Source organism: Bombus vosnesenskii, unplaced genomic scaffold (assembly GCF_011952255.1).
Source record: "Bombus vosnesenskii isolate JDL3184/JDL3185 unplaced genomic scaffold, Bvos_JDL3184-5_v1.1 scf7180000013265, whole genome shotgun sequence".
In the NCBI taxonomy this organism is placed as follows: Eukaryota; Metazoa; Arthropoda; class Insecta; order Hymenoptera; family Apidae; genus Bombus; species Bombus vosnesenskii.
In genome coordinates, this window is record NW_022882925.1 from 4537711 (window position 1) to 4562124 (window position 24414).

A 24414-nucleotide genomic window follows, 5' to 3' on the forward strand; every position below is an offset into this window, starting at 1 on the left:
TTTTGTATGTTTTCTTCTGTCCTATCATCTGTTTGTAATCCATCTATCCTACTCTAGCCTTGCTCGTGAGATTCAATGGTTTATCGAGCCTATCGCGCATAAACGTTAAATACTGCATATATAACATATATAGATTTTAAATAATGTGTAGCATATCTGTATTATCTATTATGATAGAATTGTTATCATTTTTTCTTCTTCGCCTCTTTCGTTAAACATTTCGGTTTTTTATTTAAAGAGATATATATAATAATATAGCTTGACTTCGAATTTTCTCTTATTTCCTTTGTTTCACGTTACTCTAATTATATCTGCTCTCTTCGATAGATACGTACATACATATATATGTAGGTACATATACACATCCACCTGAGTATACGTATATATGTATTTACATATATATAATATATATTAATCGTATATATTGTTTTCTTTTCATAACTAATATAATAATCTTTAAATATCGTATATATTTTTTTATCTTATATATATATATATATAATATATATAATATATAATATATTCTTTTATAAATGCTTAACAATTTAGTACATTTAATAATTTACCGAAGAGCAATAATTTACATTTACATTTATGGAGATTTTTATCTAGTCTGCATATTTTCCTCGTTTCTTTCCTTTGTTTCTGTTTCCTTTTCTTACTTTTTTCTATAGATTTGGGATTGAGATCACAAGAGAATAGAGCAAATGTGTATTTTCGAATGTGTTCAAGTTCATTCGCATTCGTGCTGTCTATGCAGGTTTTTTTTTCAAAATATATTAATTATTGGGATCGTTCGTGAATCGACACGTTTCTTTTAATTTATTATTTCTTCTCATTCATACGGCTTCGAAATCGGGATGCATCTATCTACCTACCTAACTATATCTTTATCTACCTGTCACTAACCTATTATATTAAACGGTACGTACGTACCGTTATTACACGTACTGTTAGGACCGAAAGAAGAAGAAAGGGAGGAAAAACGAATCGAGCCTGTGTACGCATACGTGTTGTTATTAATGTATATCGAGAGAACGAATTTTAAAGGGTCAGAGCTTGCATCTGATGGCACGCGTCGCTCAGCTGACCTTGGTCGCCAGCAGGATGACCCGGATGAGTCCTTGGCGTTCCGGGCGGTGTTATCGGCATTCTTCCAACGCCTGGTGGAGCATCACCGGCTCCTCCAAGACTATCGTCCGCTACTTTGTTACCGGCCTGTATTATTCCATTGACCTTGTACTTGTTCTGCCGTAACATCGTTGTGGTAGCTGCCTGGGAATTGGAATTCGCGTACTTCTCCGTCGGTTTTCTGCTCGCGGTCAACGCAGGGGCGATGGTGTACCGACGTTGAGCGTTCGACTGTTGTGGCTGCTGCTGATGCTGGGACGGGGCTAAGGATGGCTGATAGCGGTTTTGCGCCGGATTGTAGAACTGGACCTGGGAGGTGGGTGGTGACAAATTTGGAAGGGGTCTTGTCATGGGCGAATACGGCGCTGGCGGTGGGCTCACCGGCTTCTCCGAACTACTATTCTCCGTCCCTTGCACACCCTGCGAATTACTATTCTCGTTTTCGATATTAGTCACGTATTTATCATTTGACTGACTATTGGAATTGTTACCTCCATCGGTTTGTCCGGCGATCACCCCGTTGTTTCTATAGTTCGTCGTATTTTTACGGCTAGGATAGTTATTCGGTTTTGTCGCGTTCTCGAAATACTGATCACCGCCGCTATTAGTCTTACGGCCGTTCGCGTAATCGAAATTCGCCGCTGAATTAAACATTTTCTGTGTATTCGTGCTATTATATTGCTGACCGCTGGTTGTATTCGAACCAAACGATTTTTGGTTGTAATTCTCCGATGACCTTTGTGCTACGAAGGAAGCCGGGGAGCCCACGTTCGAGCCAACCGCCTTTTTGCTATACTGCATGGAGAATCGCGAACTCATCGCCGGCGTCGTGTACTTATAGCTTCCATCTATGTTACTATGCTTGTACGGTTGAGAATTCCCTACATTTTGAGCTCGAAAGAATGGATTCTGATGAGACAACGCGATCCCATGATTCTGCGATTTCGAATAGTTATTTTGGCCGTTCACGTTCCCGGATTTCGTGTAATCTCTGGAATTGAAACACTGATTCTTGTTCGAAGAATCGAATAACTGTTGTGATATTGACGGAGGTGTTGGCAACAGGCTGGTACCACCGGATGCGTTATGAAATGGAGATGTATGCGTGTGAGGAATGTAAACGGCTGCCGGATGATACACGATTGCCCTGCAATGCATCTGATTGCCACTGCAATCGTCAGTTTCATTTAAACATGTCTGGGAACTGTACAAGTTAGCGGTATGTATAGCGATTGGATGATAATTGGTGTAACGACCGGACATGGGAAATTTCACGGGCATTAAGGACACCAAGGGTGTGGCTGACCCTGAAGCAGCCTGTGTTTCACCATGTGCTTGCTCCGAGTGGCTTGATGTCGAACGAGAATCCTACGATTTATTTCACAGATGGTAGTTTTCCGTCCATTGCTTGGTTCTTTTCTTAATTAATCAATATAATCGATCGATTTACATGATATGTATCATGGATACATCTCTATACACGCTAATGATGTTGCATTTACACTAGCACGAAACAATTAAGTCATCTCAGTATTTAGATTTCCTTTTCAAAGAGATATTTTCATATATCTTTAGCAGTTTAAAAAATAATCGCGTAAATGTAGGATGAACCAATAGTCACAACTGTGGCTGGAAAAAAGTCATAGTTCTCTTTTGTTTTTAGATATAATGCAACCTTTAAAATTTACTACAGGAAAGAGTAAATCAGAATTAAAGGAGAAAACTATTATAATTATTTATGTAATTTCGTATTATAATTTTACAATTATCACTTAGAATTATTATTAGAATTAATTAATGAAATATTGTGATTATTGATCCACCTTATAAAAGGCTTCCTTATAGTCTGATAATCATTAAAATTTTTGTACTATATTCTATGGAAACCTATTATATATTACTAAAAAAAAAGAGAAGTAAAGATAGTGACTCACCTCCTGAGGAGCAACCTGACCATCAGACGAAGACGCTTGTTGACATGAGGCATCAGTAGGGAAAAGCAATAGCTGCTGATCGGTCAATCCCATGGATGCATGCGGTGGAGGAGGTGGATGGGGTCCAGCTGCGAATGGATAATAAATGTGGTCCATCTGAGGAGGCGCAGGACCTGCAGGCACCGGTGGATGATGATGCGGCGGTGGAGCGGCAGAAGGATAGAAATGCGTCGGTGGCGGAGGGGGTAAAGATGGAATTGGCTGTGGAGGACCCGTTGGTGGACTCGTCGCCCCTGTGCCATTGTTACCACTTCCGGAATTACTGTTACCGCCACTCGTGCTGTTCTGCGAGTTGTTCGTTGGATACAAGTACTGATGAGCTCCGGCGGCGACTGCCCCTGCATAACACTCGTACTGCACAGAAAGAAAAACATCATCGATCAGTTAATTATTCAAAGAATATACCGGGATGATCTATCTTTAGAATAAAAAAAAGAAGAAAATGTCGTACATTATATAATCATCTTGTACGTTGATCTCGTTTGGAAGTACTAAGATCAATATACAGGTTACAAGATGAAATCTGCTGTCAAATGATGTTTCCAGGACACTCAAATACCAAATACTTTACCTTAACATTTTGTGCATGCCTATAATTTAAATTATACATTTTATACTTTGTATCTTTTTTCATCTTTTAAATAGAAGACTACTACATAGTAGGCAATGAATGTCATATATGTCTCTTTCCATATTCTCTGTGCAATATAAAAATACAACATATAGAACAATGTGAATGAAGAAGTCAAAAGATACATAAATGCGCGCTTAAAAAAGTGAAAAAGAAATCATCAATAACGTTATGCTGTAATACAACACATTATACGAAAAACAACATACTTGTGACGTTTTGTACGATAATAAAATTCTTTTTATTGCAACATAAGCACAATAAATGTGTACTTATAGACTAGATGGGAAATTTACATTCATTCATACGCGCAACTTGTATGTGAGATTATTAATACAAATCGTTAATTATGTGAAAAAAAGATAAGTGGTGCATGCATTCTGATAGGCCATGCAGAAGTCCAGCAAAGAAAACGCACAAAGATAATGCGCTGCATGCTAGTCACTTAGCATAGACCATGTACCTTTAGACCTCAATACTGTATAGCGTCGAGAAGGACGTAAGTAGGCATTTGCTGAGGGTTGGGTAGAAACGCCGGTGGTATGGCTTCTCCCATCAAACCATTTGTCTGTCAAACCGCAACCGATTTATCGTTTAATATAAATACAAGCTATACCCATAGACAATTCATATGATAGGGTGTGAACAAAGGACCCAAGATTAAAAAGGAGTTCAGAGAAAGAAGTCGGCATAGTCTATTATCTGTTATGTTACCTACCGGCATAGGCGAATACTGATATTGTTGTGGCATGTAAAGAGATGGAGCAGGACACGGGTACATCACAGGCGTGAAAGTTTGATGACCAGCAGCTTGTGGTCCTAATTATCGAAATCAAATCGTTTGATTAATATAAACATTTCGATCTTCTAAAAATTACGATTATGACTTTTCGTTAAATTTACCGAACACTCCAGTAGCTTGATAAATAGTTGCTGGATCGGTCGGTGGAGCAATTGGTGTTGTTGGTGTTGGAGCTGTTGTGTTATAAAATGTCATGCCATTTTGGTATGTCAACCCCATACCTAGTAAAAATAAAAAATTTCATATAATAAAATATTTATGTAACTATAATTAATTAGTAAATTAAATTTATGACATTATAGGATATAATTACACTAACCATTTGGGTAATAGTAAGTACTAGTAGGCACAGAGGGTGGCGAGCCAGAACCACCATCCAAAGATCTATTGAAAGGTTGTTTTTTAATTGCAGGTGCTATATTTAATTTTCTTTCCCTTAATACAATGCATTCAGACTATAAACAAAATAATTTGAGATTACTACCATGGTTGTTATATCTTTAACTACTAAATATATTAAACATATGTATTACAAACCTCTTGCTGAAGTCTTTTAGCTTCTTCCTCAGTTTCAAATGTAACAAATCCATAACCTTTGGAAACACCAGCTCGGTCAGCAATTATTTTTGTAGCCTTTACATTGCCATAAGAGGAGAAAAGCTCAGCAAGTTCTTCTACACTGGTATTAGCAGAAATACCGCCTACAAAGATACGATTTGGAACCAAGGTACCATATTTTGGTGCAGCCATTGTGAGACTTGTTGCTGAGGCAGGGCTAGAGGCTGGACTAGACCCCTCAGTACCACCCGTTGATGCCGAACTCTAAATAACATGACTAATATTAAAACAACGCAGCTAATATACACGTAGAATGCAAGGATATAATTAAAAAATAATGAAATAAATATAGAATATCTATGTTAGAATATAGTTGTAGTATACAAAAATTTTATATCAAACACATTCGATTATACACATACCAAAAAGTTACTAAGTGATAAAATAATAAAGGGTAAAGTAATAATAATAAATAATGTAAAAATAAATTTAGGCACTAAAACTTTATATTTTGTTATAAATTATGTGCTTAATTAAGTTACTATGTAAATGTCACATTTTCCGTGTACATGTTACTCATTAAGAAAATAGGCACGATCGCGAAGTAACTATGAAAACTACAATTTCCACAATCATTTGTACACATATATGAGACACCCAAATATCAATATGAAACCAATCGGACTGTCAGTGATCTGAAAGCCTGCATCCAAACAAAAACAATTGGTTCGTCAATCCGTACATTATTATCGTTCTTTTTTCTATGACGATAAATAAACGTAGGTTATGCTAGATCGTTTCACTATACAAAAGCATCGGGGACGAACTTGAAGAAGCGTGCCGACAATACGCATCGAAATCGTCGATGCGACGGCATTAACTCGAACGCTACCTAAAAATATTGACAAGCGACAGAACTGTTCGTCTAATAGGTAAGATTCGAAGCATCGATAACAATGAATTAATAGGGGATTATTTGACAAGGACAACGAGGCTAATACGCCACTGTCTCAAGCAATGGTAACGTCACCTTCGTTAATGAGAACGTACTCACGGTACGAAAAATGAATTTTGTCACAGGGTTAGATGCAAAATCTTCGCGTATGAATGCTCACCATCTTCGCGATAGTCGGGCGTGTAAATGAGTTTGTCGGCCGTGAGGTTGTCCTAGCAGCTTGAAGGTACCCTGGCCTCGCACGAGGTCACCTGGGTGCCCAGGGACTGCCAAGGACCGTTGCAACCACTTCAAAAGGACTTCCAGCCTCCGGCGAAGCTGCTGTTCCTTCTCGCTAAACCTCCAAACACTACAGACACTTTTACAAGATGGCGGTCATACGCGCCGTTCAGGGCGCTAATATTCCAGATTTTAAATTCTCTATTTCGTCAGACTGACGCGACGGTCGAGATCCTTCGCCTCGTCGATACGTGTTCATACACGTTCCGAAATACAGAAATAAATATTTTTAATTTCTTAAAACTTAATAAAATCTATCTATATATATATATTTGTTATATTTGATTAAAATAATAGATGTAGGATTTTAATTTCATATAGTACAAGTACTCTCGTTTGATGGAAAATTGTAGTTATATAGTTAAAAAATTAATATTACTATAAAAGGAAAGGGAAATGAATTTAAAAGCTTCTTGGAATATAATATACTAAAATATGTAACATCATGTTTTTGAATTTTTTATATTACGTTTGCCCTTGTTTGGCAGAAAATTGTAATTTATACACGTAGTTAGAAAATGTATATTGCTATAAAAGCAAAGAAAAATGAATCTTAGAAATTTCATAAAGTATCATATATTGCAGTACATTATGTATGACGTTTGTCACACGTGACTCAAATTTTCTAGTGAAATTTTTGGTGAAAATTGTAGCTATATTCGGAAAATTTATTTTTAACGCCGAATTTTTGGAACATATAACTATTGGTAAGTAATATATAGTGGAATTGTCATACGTAGTCGTATAGTAAAATTGCAATGTTGGATGAAAGAAGTATCGAGGAAGATGTAAATATTAAGTTCCCGTTTCTTCAAGACAGTTTACGATATTAAAAAGTTTAATATTTTTCGCATGACATATATTATATAATAAATTAATTTAAGTTATAGTCTTTTCAAATTCTTTTTCTATAAAATGAAAAATATAATAAACATCGCTGTTTATTATTATTTTCTTTCATTATTTATTTAATATACAATATTTTAACGGTATAGCACTGAGAAAAATAAGAATTTTCATTTAAAAAATTTTTAAAATAATAAAATAATAAAATCCATTTTCATCGGTTTACAAAATTTACTATATTTTCGTCAATTTTGAAGAAATACTACGAAATTTGGAGTACTTATTTCAACAAGATTGGAGCATTCTTTCATATAAAAAGTTACACCCAACAGTAAAGTTAATACAATAATAAATTATCGTTACATAAGCATTCGTGTTTTTTAATTTTAAATCTATATTGTTTAAAATTACTGAAGTTGTGGATGAATTCAATTTTATCACAATGGCGGTGATTGATTGCGGTTACTATGGTTCATGTTGGTTTTCCTTTATTCACGAAGCTTACCTAATTTTTGATGCGTAGACATTCAAAGGATTGCTTCTTAGTAGCGAACATGATTACCTATGGATTAGCCCGCGATGAATAACCGAATAAGAACACTGAAATTGAAACGAGAAACGAGAACGGAGAGAAAAACTAAAATGTGCTTCCTCACAGCATTGTTGACTTCGAAAGACTGAAACATTCGCCGCCGTACCGCTCTCATCATTATGCCATTTGTAACTTTATTAATATCCCAATAAATAAATTTTGTACACATTTATTACTACTAGAAATATATTCAGTAACTTTTATGATGAATTTTTACTTTAAAAAAAGCAGGTATTTTGTCAAATAATATATTTGATGAAATATTACAGCATTAGTTTGACTCCAGTAGCATTGGCAATTATACGGATATTCGATGTTCAAATGTTATGAAAAAAATAAATGATGTTTGAATACATAGGTTAAAGAATTCACCTTTATCTCCCTGTATATGAATATAGGCTACGATATATTATTTATTCGTCATAGCTTTAATTTTATATCATATTTATTATTTAATATAAATCTGGGGTAACAAATGCGATGGAGTTAATAGATACAATATAAACTTTATTAAACTTAATAATATTCGTATATATACAAGAAATGTACAGTAAATTATTTATGTATATCTTAATCTTCATACATTGCTTAGGTCGATAGATGTTGATTTCTCAAAAACAGTATACATATGTTCTGCTTTCAATAATTTGAAATTGCTCCTGAAGTAATATTTAAGTTCTGAAATGTACAAAAATCATAGGTTATTATAATCCTTTTGAAAAGATCGACATTTTATTTTTATGAAAATAAAAAATTTTCTAAATATATAATTTTTTTATCTACGAAATAATATAGTAAATTATCACAAAGAACGAATTTTAATATATATATATATATATATATATATATATATATATATATATATATATATATATATATATAGTTTTGTTAAGTAAATGAAAAGTAACTTGTTATTATATTATTATTACATCGCCATTTATCATTAACTTACATATTTTTTGTGCATAGCAAGGCAAAAAGTGCAGACTTGCGGCCTTGTTTGTGAATCAGTCCAATAATTTGTTCCGTAAAGTCCGCTGCTATCCTCAACGCGTAAACACGGTTGATCTATAGGACCGGCAACAAGAACAGCACCCAAATGGCTGATGTAACTGCTCGCTAATCTCAATGTCTCTATTTTTGATAATTTCCTATCCGCAGGTTCCGTTGGTATTAAAGTTCTCAAGGTACTGAAAGCCGTGTTCACACTGCAGAGCGAAGATTGGATTTCTTGAATTTCGCGTTTGGATTCCTTACCCTCGCTTAGAGTATTCGCGAATTTTTCATAACTGAATATTCTCCTGAACCAAAAGACGAACATCTCGTTTACACACTACTCAAAGTAATTAGAGAAGCTTCTGTTTTACAATTATAATTCAATACATATATAATAATTTAATTATCTTATTAATTTGTTATTAACAAATTATTCAAATAATTATTCCTCTAATTACTTTGAACAGTACAATATCCCTTTCTCTGCAATTTAACTTTTAAGTTTGTATTATTGTATCTTTACAGAGTATATAAACATTTTAAGCATTATTTTAATAGTTTTATTATTATGTTTTAAAAAATATATTTTTGATGTCTTAGAAAAAAAGATGATTATTTTATGATTAAAAATATATTTTCACCTATGAGTGCGATCCCTTTCACGTGCGTTAGCTTGATAACGTTGCTTTGATGATTCCTCTTTCTTTCGTGCAGCCATGCTACACTGTGCCGTTATCAGTTAATCGTTAAATAACTACAGTAACTCAAAAGAGGCGTCCGACCACACTAGCGGTTCGTTTATGAATGACTAAGCCGCTGTGGCTTCCTTCGTTTCCTCCAGGATTCCCTCTTCCCCGATGTGCGTTGCCGTTAACCCCCACCCTACCCCTTCCCTTTACTAGAATACACATGTGAAATACACGTGCATCCGATTAGGGGCGAACGAGCCACTTGCACCATGTTTGGCTAGTAAAAACAGAATACGTTAATAATAATTTTGAAAATATATATAAACATAACAAAATATGTATATATAAATAGTAAAAAGTAACATTTACCGGTCGTATTCAATTTTTAAAAAATTGAAATACATGAAATTAAACATTTTTATCAAATCATGCATAGCAGTCAAAAAAAGAAATTGTTAACTAAATAAATTACAGAATTAGAATTGATTAGCTAGTTAAAAATACAGAAATAAGTAGTTTAGGTAAACTAATAGCTATATTAATATAAAGAAATTGAAAAAGCATCCTAAAAGCATCCCCCAAAACTATTAAGTACTAGCAATAATTCTCTTGATGATTACCTTCTTATTAATATATAGAGGTATCTTGAAAATAATTTTTTCTAATATTCTTTCAACAGTTTGCGCTTTTGTAACATAGGAAATAGTTTTGGAATGGTCAACGTGACACTTGTTTCCTTCTACAGACACAAACATAGAAACATACATAGATGTGATGACTCCCACGTAAAGTGGTCGGAGGCTGGGTTTCACATTACGGTCAATAAAAACCAACCGACGACCGGTAGAAAGAGCGAGGAAAACAAATACCATGTGTAAAATTAATTAGGCTAGGTCTGATGTTAGTTTCTGACTGATTCATGACTGGCCTTTTTGTAAATTCGTAGAATATTATAGCGTTGGATATAAATTACCGTGACACGAAAAAGTAGTGTATTTTATAAGACAGGCATTTATTTTCTGTCCAGGGAATCCAGTGACAGGCAAACTGGTAATAAGAAATTATACAATGATTTGATCTTCTGATCAGATAAAATTTTACATTTGACATATTCACTTTTCCTATTTTCTCTGGTAACAGATTAATGCAGAAAAAAATGTCTGCTTGAGATTACGTTGTATTAACGCAAATGTATATAATTCTCTCACAGATAGTTGTATGGTGACATAGGAAAAATATATTATAGTCTCGTAAATGCAAGCAGACATTGACAGTACATTGGTCATTCCACATCTGAATCGTATTTTTTCATTCTGAAAATGATATCGAATATTTCTTTGTGAAGAAATTAGAGAAAAAAAGATACGATAAAACTGGATGTTCCTATGAAATATTTTACTTAATTAAATAACTACATTACACTGAATTAATTATATAGCAGAAAATTTATATGTTCGAATTTTCGTCAGAATAAAGAATCATTTTTCTTAAGCATTTACTCTTTTCTCTTTCATTGAAAACACGCATTAATTTCCAGTGCCTGCACAGTGCATACAGAATATTTTTGTGAACATTACACACGATGAAAGATTATGCGTTCGCTCACATCATTTTTCTACAAACTTTTTTAACTTTGGTCACTTCGTTACAAAGTTTGCATTTTTACCATTTTTTTGTGTTTTGTTCTTTAATTACTAATCAGCCGCTCGATCAAACTAGTATCAAACGCTCGTGGTCTTCAGAGTAAAATCTTAAAAGGATACATATAGAAAATATACAAATTGTCCGACACAGAAATTACAATAATTATTTAAAACTTAAGTTACATCTTATGATACGCTAAAACACGAAAAGTCTGTGAGAAAATCATTTATGAATTGTTTCATGATGCACAGACAGTTAACATGTTTGGGAACATACTCTAAAGATTATAAAATTATTATTCGTCTCAAAAACACGATTTGTGTTCGTCGGTACATAATCGAGTGTTGTAAATTGTAAAATAAACGGACAACGATTTACTTCCCTGCACGTAAGCACGAAAGAGCTAAAAAAACAAAAAAAGAAGAAACACGGTGAACCACTTCTCTTCTGAACACTTTGGCATTATTACCGCTGTGAGAAATGAAATCAAACGGAAATGAATCTCGTTTGAGCATATGGTAATATCGTGGTTTCGATAATATATATAATATATATAGAAATTTCAAACAAATTTACACGTCAAGCGGTCGCTATATATATGTATATATATAAATATATATATATTTATATATATATTTTATATTTATATTTCTATAAATATATATATATTTATATATATACACATATTTATATATATATATATATATATATATATATATAAATTTTAATCCTCCATAGTGCTAGATAAATCCAGCTCTATCCTTTAAATCGTGTCATATTTACACTAAAAAGTTACACGTCGTAACAATCCTTACGTTTTTATATTCTCGTTAGTTACTTAACCTTAAAGAAAAACCGCAAAAATAATTTTTGATCATAAACGTAAGGTCAGCGATCTTGAGCAGATCGTTTCTATTTTTTTTTTTTTGTTTATCCTTGCACCTTTTTTCTTATCTTTTTTTTTGTCAATTGCAAAGCATGACGTCTTGTGCTCGATCACCGCCTGACGAGTACTCGTTAATTGTTTCTAACGAGGACCGTCGCGTCCCTAATTATAAAGGATAATCATTAGAATATATAAATACAATTACACTTAAGGGCGTGATCCACGTGCAGCTTCTTCCAGTGCGCGAACTTTAAGCTCACGCTCGCGCTGTTGTCTAAAAAACACCCTTTGTTAGTCCGATACCACTGGTCGTCTTAATCAAGCATACGTATAATTGTATAGCTTTGTTATGGATTTCAAAGGACGAACCTTAGATATTCCTCGTGGTGTGCAACAAGCGATGCATGAGGAGGGAATCGATCGCGTTCCATCATTAGATGACGTTGTAATTGCTCGTGATGCGCCGCCATATCCGCGTACGGTCTTCCAAGAAGTTCCGCGGGATGAAGAGCCAGTGCTGGGTCACGGGGCATTAAGCCTGGTCGAGGATAATTTGCACCAGCTGCCGCTGTACAGATAGAAAACATTAGTAAATTGTAAAAGACGATCGTGTTGCCTTCATAAGATAAATAAAGCCTTGAGAAAACTTATAGATAGACGGGCATGCATGATGAAGCGTGAGATTTGTTGGACGATATTTTTGGTTTCGTATGCCGCTGCACTGTAACAACTTTCTTCTTTCTTTATTCTCTGTCCAAAATTAACTGGTCGCCCAGAACAGGATCAACTTTTATTTCTTCATCTTGCATTCAATCCTTGAAATATTACACAGAAGTACCTTTACGATCTAGCATAGATGAAAATATCAATAAGAAGTAAATTAATTAGTAAATTTTAAAATTAATTTCCAGGTAATATATAATAAAAACAAATTTAATACAAAATTATTTTGTAAGATCAAAATATCACCTTTCATACTCCAAGGACTAATACAAATGCTACACTTGCATGATTACTCTTAAACGATCCTGAACGATCAGTTGATTTTGGATAGATTTATATAATGACATTAATAAGATGTTATAATAGGATGATATGATAATAAAAACATATAGACGTTATGTTGCTGTAATGTTGATAAATTATGCAAGTAATGTGCAGCTTTTAAAAGAGTATTGTCATAAATGGATAATAAATATCATAAATGTTTGTGCAGTACAGACACATTGTGTCACTCCCATTCACGCACGTACCACACACACAATCATTGCAGTTTACTTAAAGGTAATTCACGCTATTAAAAACTCATAGAATCTTTATTGATGAATCGTACCTTCACCCAGAAACTGCGCTCGATGATCGAAAAGCTCTGGTTTCAAGTTAATATAATATGGCATAGCGAGAAAAGCGACAGAAAAATGCAAAAAAAATTTTTGCCGCAGAGAAAAATTTGTATTTCTCTCTATTTTTTTGTTGTCTTTTTCTTTATGAAAAATATAAGCTGTTGGTGGCAGTTAGAATGCTTTCCATTTAAGTTAGAGTGACTGATATTAAATTGATTAGGTGAAAAGCACGTTACAGTACGCTTACACGCAATTGACCGCTTTACCGATCACGGACTCGTTATCTTACAAAAAAGAAAAATAAAGATTCAGAGAAATCTTACTACTCAAAAAATACACCTAATAAGATTATCTCCTAACTTTACGATCTTACTTTAAAAATTGAATATATGTGATTCTTATATGTTAATTTACGTTTGATTTTACATTTTCAATTGTATCAATACAAAATTAAATTACAATTGTAGAACTAATCGCTCGTAAACATTTTCAAATTATAGAAATATTCTCAGTAGACTGGAGATGTTTATACAAATTCATATCGTTATGAACACAACTAAAGAAATGGAACCTATGCAAAAATTTGTCCCACTTTCTAAATATAATATATATAAAATATAAAATGAAATAGAATATATGATATAAATATAAATATGAATATTCTTTATACATATCTCTATATTAAGTCTGTACATCTTTAAATTCCCTATAAATGCATAAATATCCGCAATCTACTTATCAAATTTAATCAAGATCAAGAAAGTCTAATATCTATGCTCTTATGGGCAAAAGTAAAATCGTGATATATTTATACACATGTGGCATGTGTTATAAAAGAAATCCTTGTTGGTTCTAAAATTATAGAGATAGTCGGTGAAAGGAGCGATCATCGTGCGGGAGCGTACTCAAACATCCTGATTTATAGGACCTACCAGGCAGGGGGAATCCAGCTGCAGCCGCAGCCGCTTCCTGCTGTTGCTGAGCCTGTTGCTGGGCCTGCTGCTGTCCCGGATGTAAGTGTAAGTGCGTATGCGCATGCGTATGCGCGTGAGTGTGAGCATGATACTCGGGCGAAATGCCAGCCATCTGCAACCGGACCATCGGGTCAGCAGCTAGAGCCAGTCGCTCGTCCAGCTGGCCGTGGTGATGAGCCGCTACGGGATGGCCAGCCCCTGCACCCGCTGGCCCCCCGCCGGCTGCAGTCGGTATCCCTAAACCCGACAGCGCCTCGATCAAACATACTGTCCCAGTCGTACTTTTAATTCTAACCAGCTACGTAGTAGTTCTCCCGACAATGAATTCTTTTTTTATTTTTTTTGCGGCACTCTTCTGTCAGATCTTCGACCGATAGCTGCGTCTTACATCATTACTTGATCATTTGGTAATTATATAACAAACACAAGAAGCAGCTAACATTCGAAAACAATCATTATCTCGCTTTATCTCTAAATTAACGTTGTCCACCGAATGAAGTCATTTTAATAATTTTGTTTCGCTTTGACAACAGAATAATCATATATCTATGGCATTAGAATATAAGCTCCATGAGTCTTGGGATTGTAATTTGGACAACGCTGATTTAGATTCTTAACTCGGTCGAATCTCGCCAATTTTCTCAATCAAATCAAAATCATAATCGCTGTTCGAGGTTCTCGGATATAAAATGTATTCTTTTGAAAAGTTGTTCTGACTTCTTGTCCGTATTGTAGCTAATTGCATCAGAAATTTAACACCATAACCTTAATGTGGTAAATGATTATGAACTCTAACTTGTAATCATCTATTCAAGTTTGTATTTGACATGATAAAGTCAGCTGCAATGCAGCTAAGAATACTGGAACAACGTTTTGAAAAGTCACAGCTTACATCTGAAATCCTGATCAGCAGCAACCCGGGCCATGAAAGCCTAAAATCACTCATCCATAGTTAATTTTGCGTTCAGTCCAATATGCGAGAAGAAAGATACGCATTTCGAGGGGAATGGTAGACCCTTACTGGTAGAGAGTTAACGTTACCTAGTCTTTCTAAACGTTCTCTTTCCAACTGACTGGGCCCAGGCGGTGCTCCATAAAGACTGAATTGGTGGAGAGCCTGAGGAGGTCCTGACGGTCCAGGAGCGAGTCCAGCGGCCGCGTAACGTCGATGAATTTCCAACCAATGTGGATCCACTGGCGCTGGCATAGGTCTAGGCGTTCCCTTCAGAAGCTCCTCTTTTAATCGATCGTTTAATTCTCGTTCGCGTAATTCTCTTATTTCTCGTTCTCTCTTCTCACGTTCTAAATGTTCTAGTTCTAAGCGTTCTCGAGCAGCAGGACTATACATGTAATGTAACATCGGATCTGGTGGCGCAGGATGTCTAGCAGGTGAAAATGCAGCATGTGGTCGAGCGTATTCGGACAACTGTCTCAAAGCAGGAGTATCAGCGTAGGATCCCGGTCTTGCAGCATATCTGTCATACGGAGACACGACAGGCTCAAGAGGCCCACGACTAGGCGGCTTACATGTTTCTGGCTGCTTCTCAGGCGTGGTCATTTTCCTAGCTTGTTGCGCCGCAGCTCTATCACGTTCTTCTCTTTCCCTCTCAGCTTGCTTCCGTGATCTTTCCTCTCTCTTTCTTGCTAACTTTGAATCTGGGACAGGTTTGAACATTAGATCTGTTCTAGTGCAAGAGTTGTTCTCGCCTCGGTTCCAATGTCGTAGAAATATGGCGGATTGTGATCTGTGACATTCAGAATCTTCAATTCGAGGCTCTGGAGATGGGCCTCGTGGGCTTGGGGGTTCTTCTTGTTCTTGTTCTACAAGGTCAGGTTCTATTTTAGGTTCAGGAGCGACTGGAGGCTGAGATTGCGGTGGTCTATGGTGATGATGCGCTGAGCTACTGGATGTCAGACATGTGGTTGGAACTAGCGATGGTTTACGTTGAGTATTATGTGAGCTATGGGACGAAGAGTGACTATGAGAACTGTGAGAGGAGATGGTCAACAGTTTGTCGTGATGCAGAGCCGTGGCTTGATGCATTGTAGAAGAGTGATGATGCGTCGCGATGAGATTCTCTCCTTCTTCTCTCGTTGTCACACTGGAACTCGTGCTTGAATGATGTGCCGTCATCATAGTTGTACTTTCTTGACTCCTTTGTGGGGATGGAGGAGGGATTGCATGGGGAACACCGTAAGGATATGGTGGAAACGAGGGATAAGCACCAACTGGAGCATAACCTGGGTAAGCATGAGGATGATACGGATGCATGGCGGTAAATAATGAGTGATGCATCAAGGGATGGTGTGGGTGGAATGGATGAGCCATATGAGGACTTGGTTGCTGAGCTGGATGCATCACAGGCTGTGGAATAGACGTAGGTGGTGGTGGAAGAGTCGGCGTTGGGGAAGCTGCCACAGATTGTATTTGAGGAACAGGCTGACTGCTTGGTATGGAGTGCTTGCTAGGTGTTGGTGGTTTGCTGGAACTATCTGGATCTTTTTTAATATTCTCCAAACTCGGACCAGGAAAACCAGACTGAAAACCAGGAACTTTAACTTCCTTTAAACTTTGAAGCGGATCTGGCTCAGGAGGAATAATCTCTTGCTTGATCTTCAAATTTTGAGGCTCCATTGGTGGCGTTCCAGCTAAATTGTACATCGGCGACGGTTTCTCCATGGATAACATTCCACTTGACTGAATGGGTTGGAACAGATTATTTGATTCGTTCCTCTCAGGCTCGTTATTTTCTGGTCTTTCTGGTATCCTCTCTGGTATTCTATCAGGTATCCTACTATCTCTAATCCGTTCCGGAGGTAGTCTGTCGTCGGAAATTCTTTCGGACATTCTGTTTTCAGAAGACATGACGGTTAAGCCAAGTGGTTGTGGCGAACTCGGCATCTGAGGCATCTGCGTCATGTTCGTTGGTATGCTTTGCGAGATATTGAGGTTCAATGGTGGTCCCGGTATGCTTTGAGGCATATTTTGCGTACTTGACAGGTTCTCACCGTGTGCTCGAAGGTTTTGCGTTGGTCCCATGTTTTGCGCATTTGACATATTCTGCGGTATGTTCGGCGGCATCTGCATACTCTGTGATAAGTTTTGCGGCACATTCTGAACAGGAGGAACATTGGGTGTGTACTGCATATTAAGTGGCAGTCCTTGGTGCGTTGGAGACATAATCTGCGAGTTCTGCATGCCCTGCGAACCAGTCGAAGCACAAATACCACTGTTCTGCATCGACTGTGACAAATTACGTGGCATATTTTGACTCATATCGTTCATATTTAACGACTGCGATGTGGTCAAATTCAGCTGCTGTTCGGGCTCCTTCATATCTTCGTTAGATGGTGACATGGCTGGTTCTATTGGCATAGGTTCCAACTTTAATGGCTGATTCATAGCTAAAGGAACATCTTCTATTTGATCCTTCGTTTCTACTGATTCTTCCAATAACGGTTTCTTTTCCAAAGTGTGGATAACAGGAACAGAAATTGGTAAAGTCTGTATAGGCGTTGGTACGGGGGTAGAAACTGGAGTTGGTTCAGAAGGCTCTTCCGGTGTGGTTACTGCTGGACTAACAGGCTCTTCAGTTGGCACTGTAACAGGAGTAGGTTGATTTTCATTCGTATCACCTTCTCCTTCCCTTTCAGGTTCATCCATGAGAGAGTTGCTATCGGTCGTGAGAGACTCCGAGGGACTCTCAGGACGTTCACCAGGACGTTTTCGCTTCTGAGACTCCTTGTCCTCATCCACTTCATCCGTCTGAGGTCGTTTTTGACCTTTCTTCGGCGTCTCTGGCTTACTAGATTTTTTCTTATTCTTGTCTGGCGTCTGTTGCTGTTGCTGCTGCTTTTCCTGATCAGGAGTATCCGTTCCTCCTGTACGTCGTGGTCTTGCAGGTCTAGGCGTTTCCTTAGCCTTGTTTCTTGTACGCATTCTCCCTGGGCTATCTGGTGATTCCGCAGGCACAGGGCGGAACAGATATGGTGGCGCAGGCGGTAGTTCTCCGGTCTTCTTCAAATGTGTCCTGCATTCCGTACAAAGCAATAACCTGTCCTTGCCAGCTACCTGATAATCCTTCGAATTAGTCGAAAAACAATGTTGACACGAATGCGTTGCTCCGTTAGTGTTTGTGTCTCTGGAATCACTATCCTCTTCCGAGTTATCGTCTTCTGTTACGGAACTAATTTCCCCACCAGGATTATTGCTCGCAGGTGTCCCAACAGGTACAGTTTCCGGTTCTGAGACAGGCTCCTTCTGATTGACGTTAGCTGGTGGAGTATCTTTGGGTGGAGTTGGCACCTCTTCTTTGGGAGTGCCAGCACGCGAGTTTCGCGTGTTACGAATTCTCCTAAGCGAACCCTGTCGTCTTCTTCGATGAGGTCGGTTATTATTCGCTCCAGGTGTTTTCTTCCATAAATAGTAGAATTCAACCAATTCCGGCTAAAAGTAAAGGAAGAAAGAAGCTTTGCTACCTATTCTCTCAAGTCTCACTTTACTTTCTCTCAAATTTCATTACCGTGTCTTTATGAGGTAAGAGATCCTTTCTGATTCTTGAGAAATTTTTTCCAAATTGCCGAAGTCCTTTGACGAAGCGTTTCTATAGGACAGATCGATGACCAATTAAATGGAAGTCTGATCTTTCCTTTCCAATTATGAGATCACATACGTACAATCACGATAAAGAAACTACTTAATCAATTTTCCAGATTTTGTCACTTCTACTTACAGTTTCCTCCTCAGACCACTTTTTATCGATGCCTTTAGGTACAGGACATTTAACCAAAGCTTGCAATGCTCTTCCTGGATCATAGCCAGAGTCGTGCAAGATATCCAGAGCATTGATAGTCGTGTCGTCACGGGAAGCAGCCACACAACCGTCATCCGGGGATCCTCCATCACACATACCAGCAAACGCAGCCATAGATCGAGCTGCCCTTAAGTACATCAGAAGATCCCCGTCCAATGCCATAGCTGGAATCCATCTTAGCTCCTCTCGTTCTTTAGAAAACTCTGGATCAGGAAGCAGCTCTCCAGGGGGTATACCCGGCCGATACTCAGGCAAACGGGCCTGACAAGAAACCAATTCCTGTACCCAAAATTCGGGATTGTGCGTGGTTAGCACCAATGCCAAAGCGAGTTAGTTGTACGCACCTATACTCTGGCTTGCTTTTCGAAACTACACGAGCCAGTATAATTTTTTTCCATTCTGTTCCGTTTGTTACAATACTGGTACGAGAAGTAGCGTGAGTACTTTTATATTTGTGTACAAACTAATGATTATAAATATACGTATATATATAAGCATGAGAAACAAGACAAGTTAAAAAGATAACATATAATTATTATATACACGTGTTGAGACTTGGTACCATTTAACAACAATTAGTCATGTTCATGTGTATATAAATTAAAGCTACAAGTTAATCTCCACTCGAACAAAAAACACATTCACTGTAACATATTTTCTAATGTGAGCAGATGAACATGAATTGAGAAAATCATAGCTAACGAATGAAAAACAATTATTTCACAAACAAATGTAACAAGATGACATTTACAAGATGAGAAGAAATTGTGATAAAATGATTATTCTGCGACTAAATACTTCTTCACAAAGTTCCTAACTTTAATATTTCGTAGATGGTTCAAGTAACCAATGGGTTATTACATAAAAATAAAATATTTTATAATTTCACCGTGACTGAAAACCACTATAAATATAATCTTACACTTATACAATATTATCCTATAATATTATTGTTAGAATGCTCTGTCATAATAACTTTCATCATATTTAGGGTCTTCCAACAACAGTAGCAAACTCAGGGATAATACTTGCGATGTGATTTAAGTGTTGTGGCTGTACTGTTAAGCAAGTAAAAAATTATAATTGTGACTTAAAGAATAACTATCATTGTTATTTGAACCATCGGCATACAACAAAGCTGTATAAGGAATAGGTAGGTATTTGTGCCATATAATGTTCAACTCTACAATTTTTTCTTTCAATGTGTATAAATATAAGATAGATATTAAGACCGCAACTTCTGAATGAAAATTCTCCCTATGAATATGAATTTCAAGCACTAAGAAAACACTGGTGTTTCAATTATTCTAAACCTGTAACTAAGTACACGCCATGCACTTTAACAATTCTTGAAAATAATATGTTGACTACACTGAATAGCATTGCAAAATAATTATACATTCTTATAAGAACTACGCAAGTATATCTTCATTTTTAGTTTTTTCTAAAGATATGTAAACTAATTGGGTACTAAAATATTTATAGTATGCATAAACAATGTTTATGAATTATTAATGACACCTGATATACATATGATAATCTATTATAAAAAACAAAATTTTCAATGTATAAAGTAAACATTTCTTACATTCACGAATAACTATTAGCTTAAAAATTACTTCTTTTGCTTATTTAATTCACACATATTATCAATTAATACGTACATATTGTTACTAATAACACAGTTTCAAACATCTCTGTTTCATACAAAGTTGTTTAAAACTATAAGTCCTTCAACAACTCTTGAATATACACATACCTGACAATGTAGGTAACAAATGACTTGAATATCACCCTAATTTTAGTTACATATAAGGGAAGAGTGAAATACATAAATGAGGAGCAATTACCATTGAACATATTAGGTATTGTGAAAAAAATGGTGTCACAATTACCTGGTGCTTCAATGATGAACTCTGCCTTATCTATACATTCAGAATACACATTTCAGGAGAACAAGCCTTGAGTTAGGTACATTGTGCAATATAGCTAAGTAGCAAAAAAGGTTTTCAAGGTATATGGCAAACCTGGTGCGAAGGGCCAACCCGAATCTCGCCCTGGGTGCCGGCAGACATCTCCTCCTCCTCCGAAGCTCCACCGTCTTTCTCCAGTGTTTCAAGTGGCTTCTATCTTGGATTTTCAGTAAATTCCTATCATCCACCCCCTGAACTATATAGTCATTCTATCAGTATATTTATAATAACTGTTTAAGAAAAAGTACTGCTAACATGCTTCCTCTTTTTTTTTTTAATTAATGACCCTTTTTTCTATTATGATGTCAGTTATTATGGCATTATATTTTGTTTTCCTCAAAGTAATAGCTACATTATGCAAATAATACCTTAAAGATATAAGTAAGTTTTTATAACATCATTTGTCATTTTCTTTTGAAGCACCTTATCCTATGTATGTTCTGCTCCCTAATGGCTCTACCATTTCTTGTCTCAAGTACAACTAAAATATTTCTGAACTACAAGATATCAATATGGAAAGCACCCTACAAAAGGAATAAAATATAACTATCAAATGTTTATTTGAAAAATTACATCCAACGGCTTGTTTCATCAACACCTGAACAAAGTATAAATTTGTGCAATGCAATTGAAATTAATGAAAGTACATATACATATATATGTGTGTGTGTATATATACATGAACAAAATCCTGAAAAAATCAACCGTCTCATGTATACAATAGTGAAAAAAAGCCGTATGTTCACAATCTCATGATTTACAAAAAGGAAACCAAATCCTCTTTCAATAACCCATCTTAACACACTAGCAATTACAATATATATCTCTACTTTCTTTAAGTGGTCTTGAGTCACGGTGAAAGCGGTATAGTTGGCATAAATGAGTTTTACATATAAAATCGAGACGCTTTATCGTCATCGTAACGCGATTGAAGCGTGCCAAGGAGCGATGGACATTGTAAAATTTTTCATTGACTCATCGACGTGCAATGTGAGAATACAGAGAGAAAAAAAACCAACTATTTACACAATTTCGTCATATATGCAGAAAATACGAAAAAGGAACAGGAACACCGTGTTCGAGCGGTAAGTTAATTATCGAATCCCGTTTCCATAGATTATAGGTTACGTGATAGAATTTTTCGTCACATCGCACCTCGTCCTGCCGGACTTCCGGGAGAATCGTTAAAATAAAGTGAAAAGCCATAAAATTTCAAGGCAAACTCACCCGTGATTAATGTTTCAACGACGTGCTTGCATTGTTTCCCCTAACGCAACTTCCTTCCACACGTAAGCGTTATACACAACTGCGATTCACACCGATGAATAGCCGATAAATATTTTAAGATTCACTACTAATTAACCATCGAGCACTACAGAATAATCTTACACAAATCAGTAGCCACAACACCCAAACGCAGCCATCTTGTACTGCGTTTTGTTTCGTTTTTCTTCTGTGGGGGTGCGTTCCGATTCCGCGTATTCCTTCGTTTCCTTTTCACAATACTTTTTCGGTGGCAATTTAAATATTTGAAAAATTATTGTATTTTGTTCTATCACAGAGAGTAGAGAATTATATCACAAAAAATTGAAGGAATATTTAATATATGTAAAGAAAACTTAATCTGAATGGACGATTTGAAATCTTTCGAAGACAATTTTTTTAATGTTAAAAATTACAAATGTTAGATGTAGATTTTTTAAATATGACCTTAGGCCTCTCACGTCTTATATAATTATTTGATAATTAATAATATTAAAGAATTCAACGTTACAGGTTATGGGTTATAAGTAGACTGCGTATTTTTATGTATTTATGGGAAATTTGAAGAAATGCTTCTTTTTAGGTTTAATTTTGTAGTATCTTTTCACTACTTGTAAAATAGATAAATATGTAATTAGCTGAACTGACTGTTGTATTTTTTTTCCCTGTGTAACATTATTAATAAAAATGAAACAATACTTTCCTACATTTTATAAAACAAATTATCATTTAGTTATAGAAATTTAAATATAAAGAAATTATTTACAGAAATGATTTTCATTTTGTACTATCTTTTTACTACCTTTAAAATAGAAAAAATATAACAATGAGAAAGTTTATTTAAAATTAGACTATTATATTTAACAATAGAGTACCAATAGCGCCAATGATCCCTTCTCTAATTATCAACATCTAGTTATACATGTCAGTATTGTGCTGTGCTCTTTCACATTTTGTACGATCGAATTGCAAATTTCCGATAATTCTATTGAATAAAATAAAATATACTGCAAACATGGGTAAAAAGTCAGCACTTTTGTTAATAGCTGATGGCTCTGAAGAAATGGAAGCCGTAATAACAACGGATGTCTTACGTCGAGCTGGAGTATGTTTTTTTATTACATATAACCTTAAACTACATATTTGCGTTTTAGATTTTAACACGCAAATTTTCTGTTAAATATAGTACTTAATAAAAAATAATGTCAGTACATGAAATATTAATTTAAGTTATAGATCATTATTTGTGAAAGAAACTCTATGCAATCTTTTGTTACTAAAAATTGTATTTTTAGGTTGATGTTACTATTGCTGGTCTTACTGAGAGCTCATGTGTCAAATGCAGCCGTGATGTGAAAATATGTGTTGATGCAAAACTTCAAGATGCAGTTAATCAAAAATATGATGTTGTAATATTGCCTGGCGGTTTAGGTGGTTCAAAGGCATTTGCAGATGTAAGTAAAATTAATGCTTATGTTTGAACATATATTAATTATCTTTTCTTTGCTTCGTATAGTCTGCAGAAGTAGGAAAGTTGCTACAACAACAAGAACAAGAAAACAGACTTATTGCTGCTATTTGTGCTGCACCAACTGCATTAAAGGCTCATGGTATTGCAAAAGGAAAACAAGTCACATCATATCCTGCAATGAAAGATCAATTGACAGATTATTATAAATATTTGGAAGATAAAGTTGTAACTGATGGTATGCATCTATTCATAAAGTTCTACTTGTTATGCAACAAATATTTTATTTATATACATTTTAGGTAATTTGATTACTAGCAGAGGCCCAGCAACTGCATTTGCTTTTGGCTTAGTTATTGCTGAAAAATTGATTGACAAAGAGACAGCAGATAATGTAGCAAAAGCTATGTTGTATACAGAGTAAAAATCAATTTAACCCTTGCATAAGCGTGTTATGTATATTATATGCATATGTTATTCATAATGGATAATAAATAATAATAATAAATTAATATATATTGTAATTGTGGTATATTATTTTCCATTTTGCATAAAATCAGTAACTAAATGTATTTC

General features: G+C 35.7%; 3 protein-coding genes across 11 annotated transcripts; 1 reads left to right on the forward strand and 2 right to left on the reverse strand.

Moving 5' to 3' along the window:
• Positions 1-612: 612 nt before the first annotated feature.
• Positions 613-9676, reverse strand: LOC117243197 (GATA zinc finger domain-containing protein 14-like). 3 transcript variants are annotated; one of them, XM_033510471.1, is made up of 8 exons: positions 9426-9676; positions 8777-8996; positions 5096-5380; positions 4878-5013; positions 4660-4779; positions 4475-4575; positions 3066-3479; positions 613-2499 (listed from the first exon to the last, which is right to left on the reverse strand). In XM_033510471.1, the coding sequence occupies exons 1-8, from the start codon at positions 9500-9502 to the stop codon at positions 1045-1047; spliced, it is 2808 nt and encodes a 935-aa protein (XP_033366362.1). In that variant the 5' UTR covers positions 9503-9676; the 3' UTR covers positions 613-1044. The 3 variants fall into 3 exon arrangements, with proteins under 3 accessions (XP_033366362.1, XP_033366359.1, XP_033366360.1); XM_033510468.1 differs by lacking the exons at positions 8777-8996; positions 9426-9676 and adding an exon at positions 6232-6439; XM_033510469.1 differs by lacking the exons at positions 8777-8996; positions 9426-9676 and adding an exon at positions 6232-6439 and having other exon boundaries at positions 5096-5393.
• Positions 9677-12026: 2350 nt separating this feature from the next.
• LOC117242197 (arginine-glutamic acid dipeptide repeats protein-like) lies at positions 12027-22566 on the reverse strand. 7 transcript variants are annotated; one of them, XM_033508701.1, is made up of 8 exons: positions 22335-22565; positions 19479-19553; positions 19054-19395; positions 18844-18924; positions 15362-18767; positions 14279-14557; positions 12373-12571; positions 12027-12277 (listed from the first exon to the last, which is right to left on the reverse strand). In XM_033508701.1, exons 3-8 carry the CDS (start codon positions 19294-19296, stop codon positions 12211-12213), a joined length of 4275 nt encoding a protein of 1424 aa, XP_033364592.1. In that variant the 5' UTR covers positions 19297-19395; positions 19479-19553; positions 22335-22565; the 3' UTR covers positions 12027-12210. The 7 variants fall into 7 exon arrangements, with proteins under 7 accessions (XP_033364592.1, XP_033364574.1, XP_033364564.1 ...); XM_033508683.1 differs by lacking the exon at positions 19479-19553 and adding an exon at positions 21162-21303; XM_033508673.1 differs by lacking the exon at positions 19479-19553 and adding an exon at positions 21162-21303 and having other exon boundaries at positions 19054-19413.
• A 699-nt stretch (positions 22567-23265) lies between these two features.
• On the forward strand, positions 23266-24330 carry LOC117242227 (protein dj-1beta-like). Its single transcript, XM_033508726.1, has 4 exons — positions 23266-23475; positions 23666-23824; positions 23887-24076; positions 24141-24330. Exons 1-4 carry the CDS (start codon positions 23293-23295, stop codon positions 24260-24262), a joined length of 654 nt encoding a protein of 217 aa, XP_033364617.1. The 5' UTR covers positions 23266-23292; the 3' UTR covers positions 24263-24330.
• Positions 24331-24414: the final 84 nt, after the last annotated feature.

Bases quoted from the DNA above. Each gene is read 5' to 3' on its own strand.
- LOC117242197 (XM_033508673.1), bottom strand. From the start codon at position 21,209: ATGTCTGCCGGCACCCAGGGCGAGATTCGGGTTGGCCCTTCGCACCAG. The intron at 19,414-21,161 runs GTTTGCCATATA...TTTTGGGTACAG, and splicing joins GGGTTGGCCCTTCGCACCAG to GAATTGGTTTCTTGTCAGGC. The intron at 14,558-15,361 runs GTAACGTTAACT...TGTCGGGTTTAG, and splicing joins AGAACGTTTAGAAAGACTAG to GGATACCGACTGCAGCCGGC.
- LOC117242227 (XM_033508726.1), top strand. From the start codon at position 23,293: ATGTCAGTATTGTGCTGTGCTCTTTCACATTTTGTACGATCGAATTGC. The intron at 23,476-23,665 runs GTATGTTTTTTT...TTGTATTTTTAG, and splicing joins ATGTCTTACGTCGAGCTGGA to GTTGATGTTACTATTGCTGG. The intron at 24,077-24,140 runs GTATGCATCTAT...TATACATTTTAG, and splicing joins AGATAAAGTTGTAACTGATG to GTAATTTGATTACTAGCAGA.
- LOC117243197 (XM_033510471.1), bottom strand. From the start codon at position 9,502: ATGGCTGCACGAAAGAAAGAGGAATCATCAAAGCAACGTTATCAAGCT. The intron at 8,997-9,425 runs GTGAAAATATAT...TTCGCTCTGCAG, and splicing joins GAAAGGGATCGCACTCATAG to TGTGAACACGGCTTTCAGTA. The intron at 2,500-3,065 runs GTGAGTCACTAT...AATAAATCGTAG, and splicing joins GTCAGGTTGCTCCTCAGGAG to GATTCTCGTTCGACATCAAG.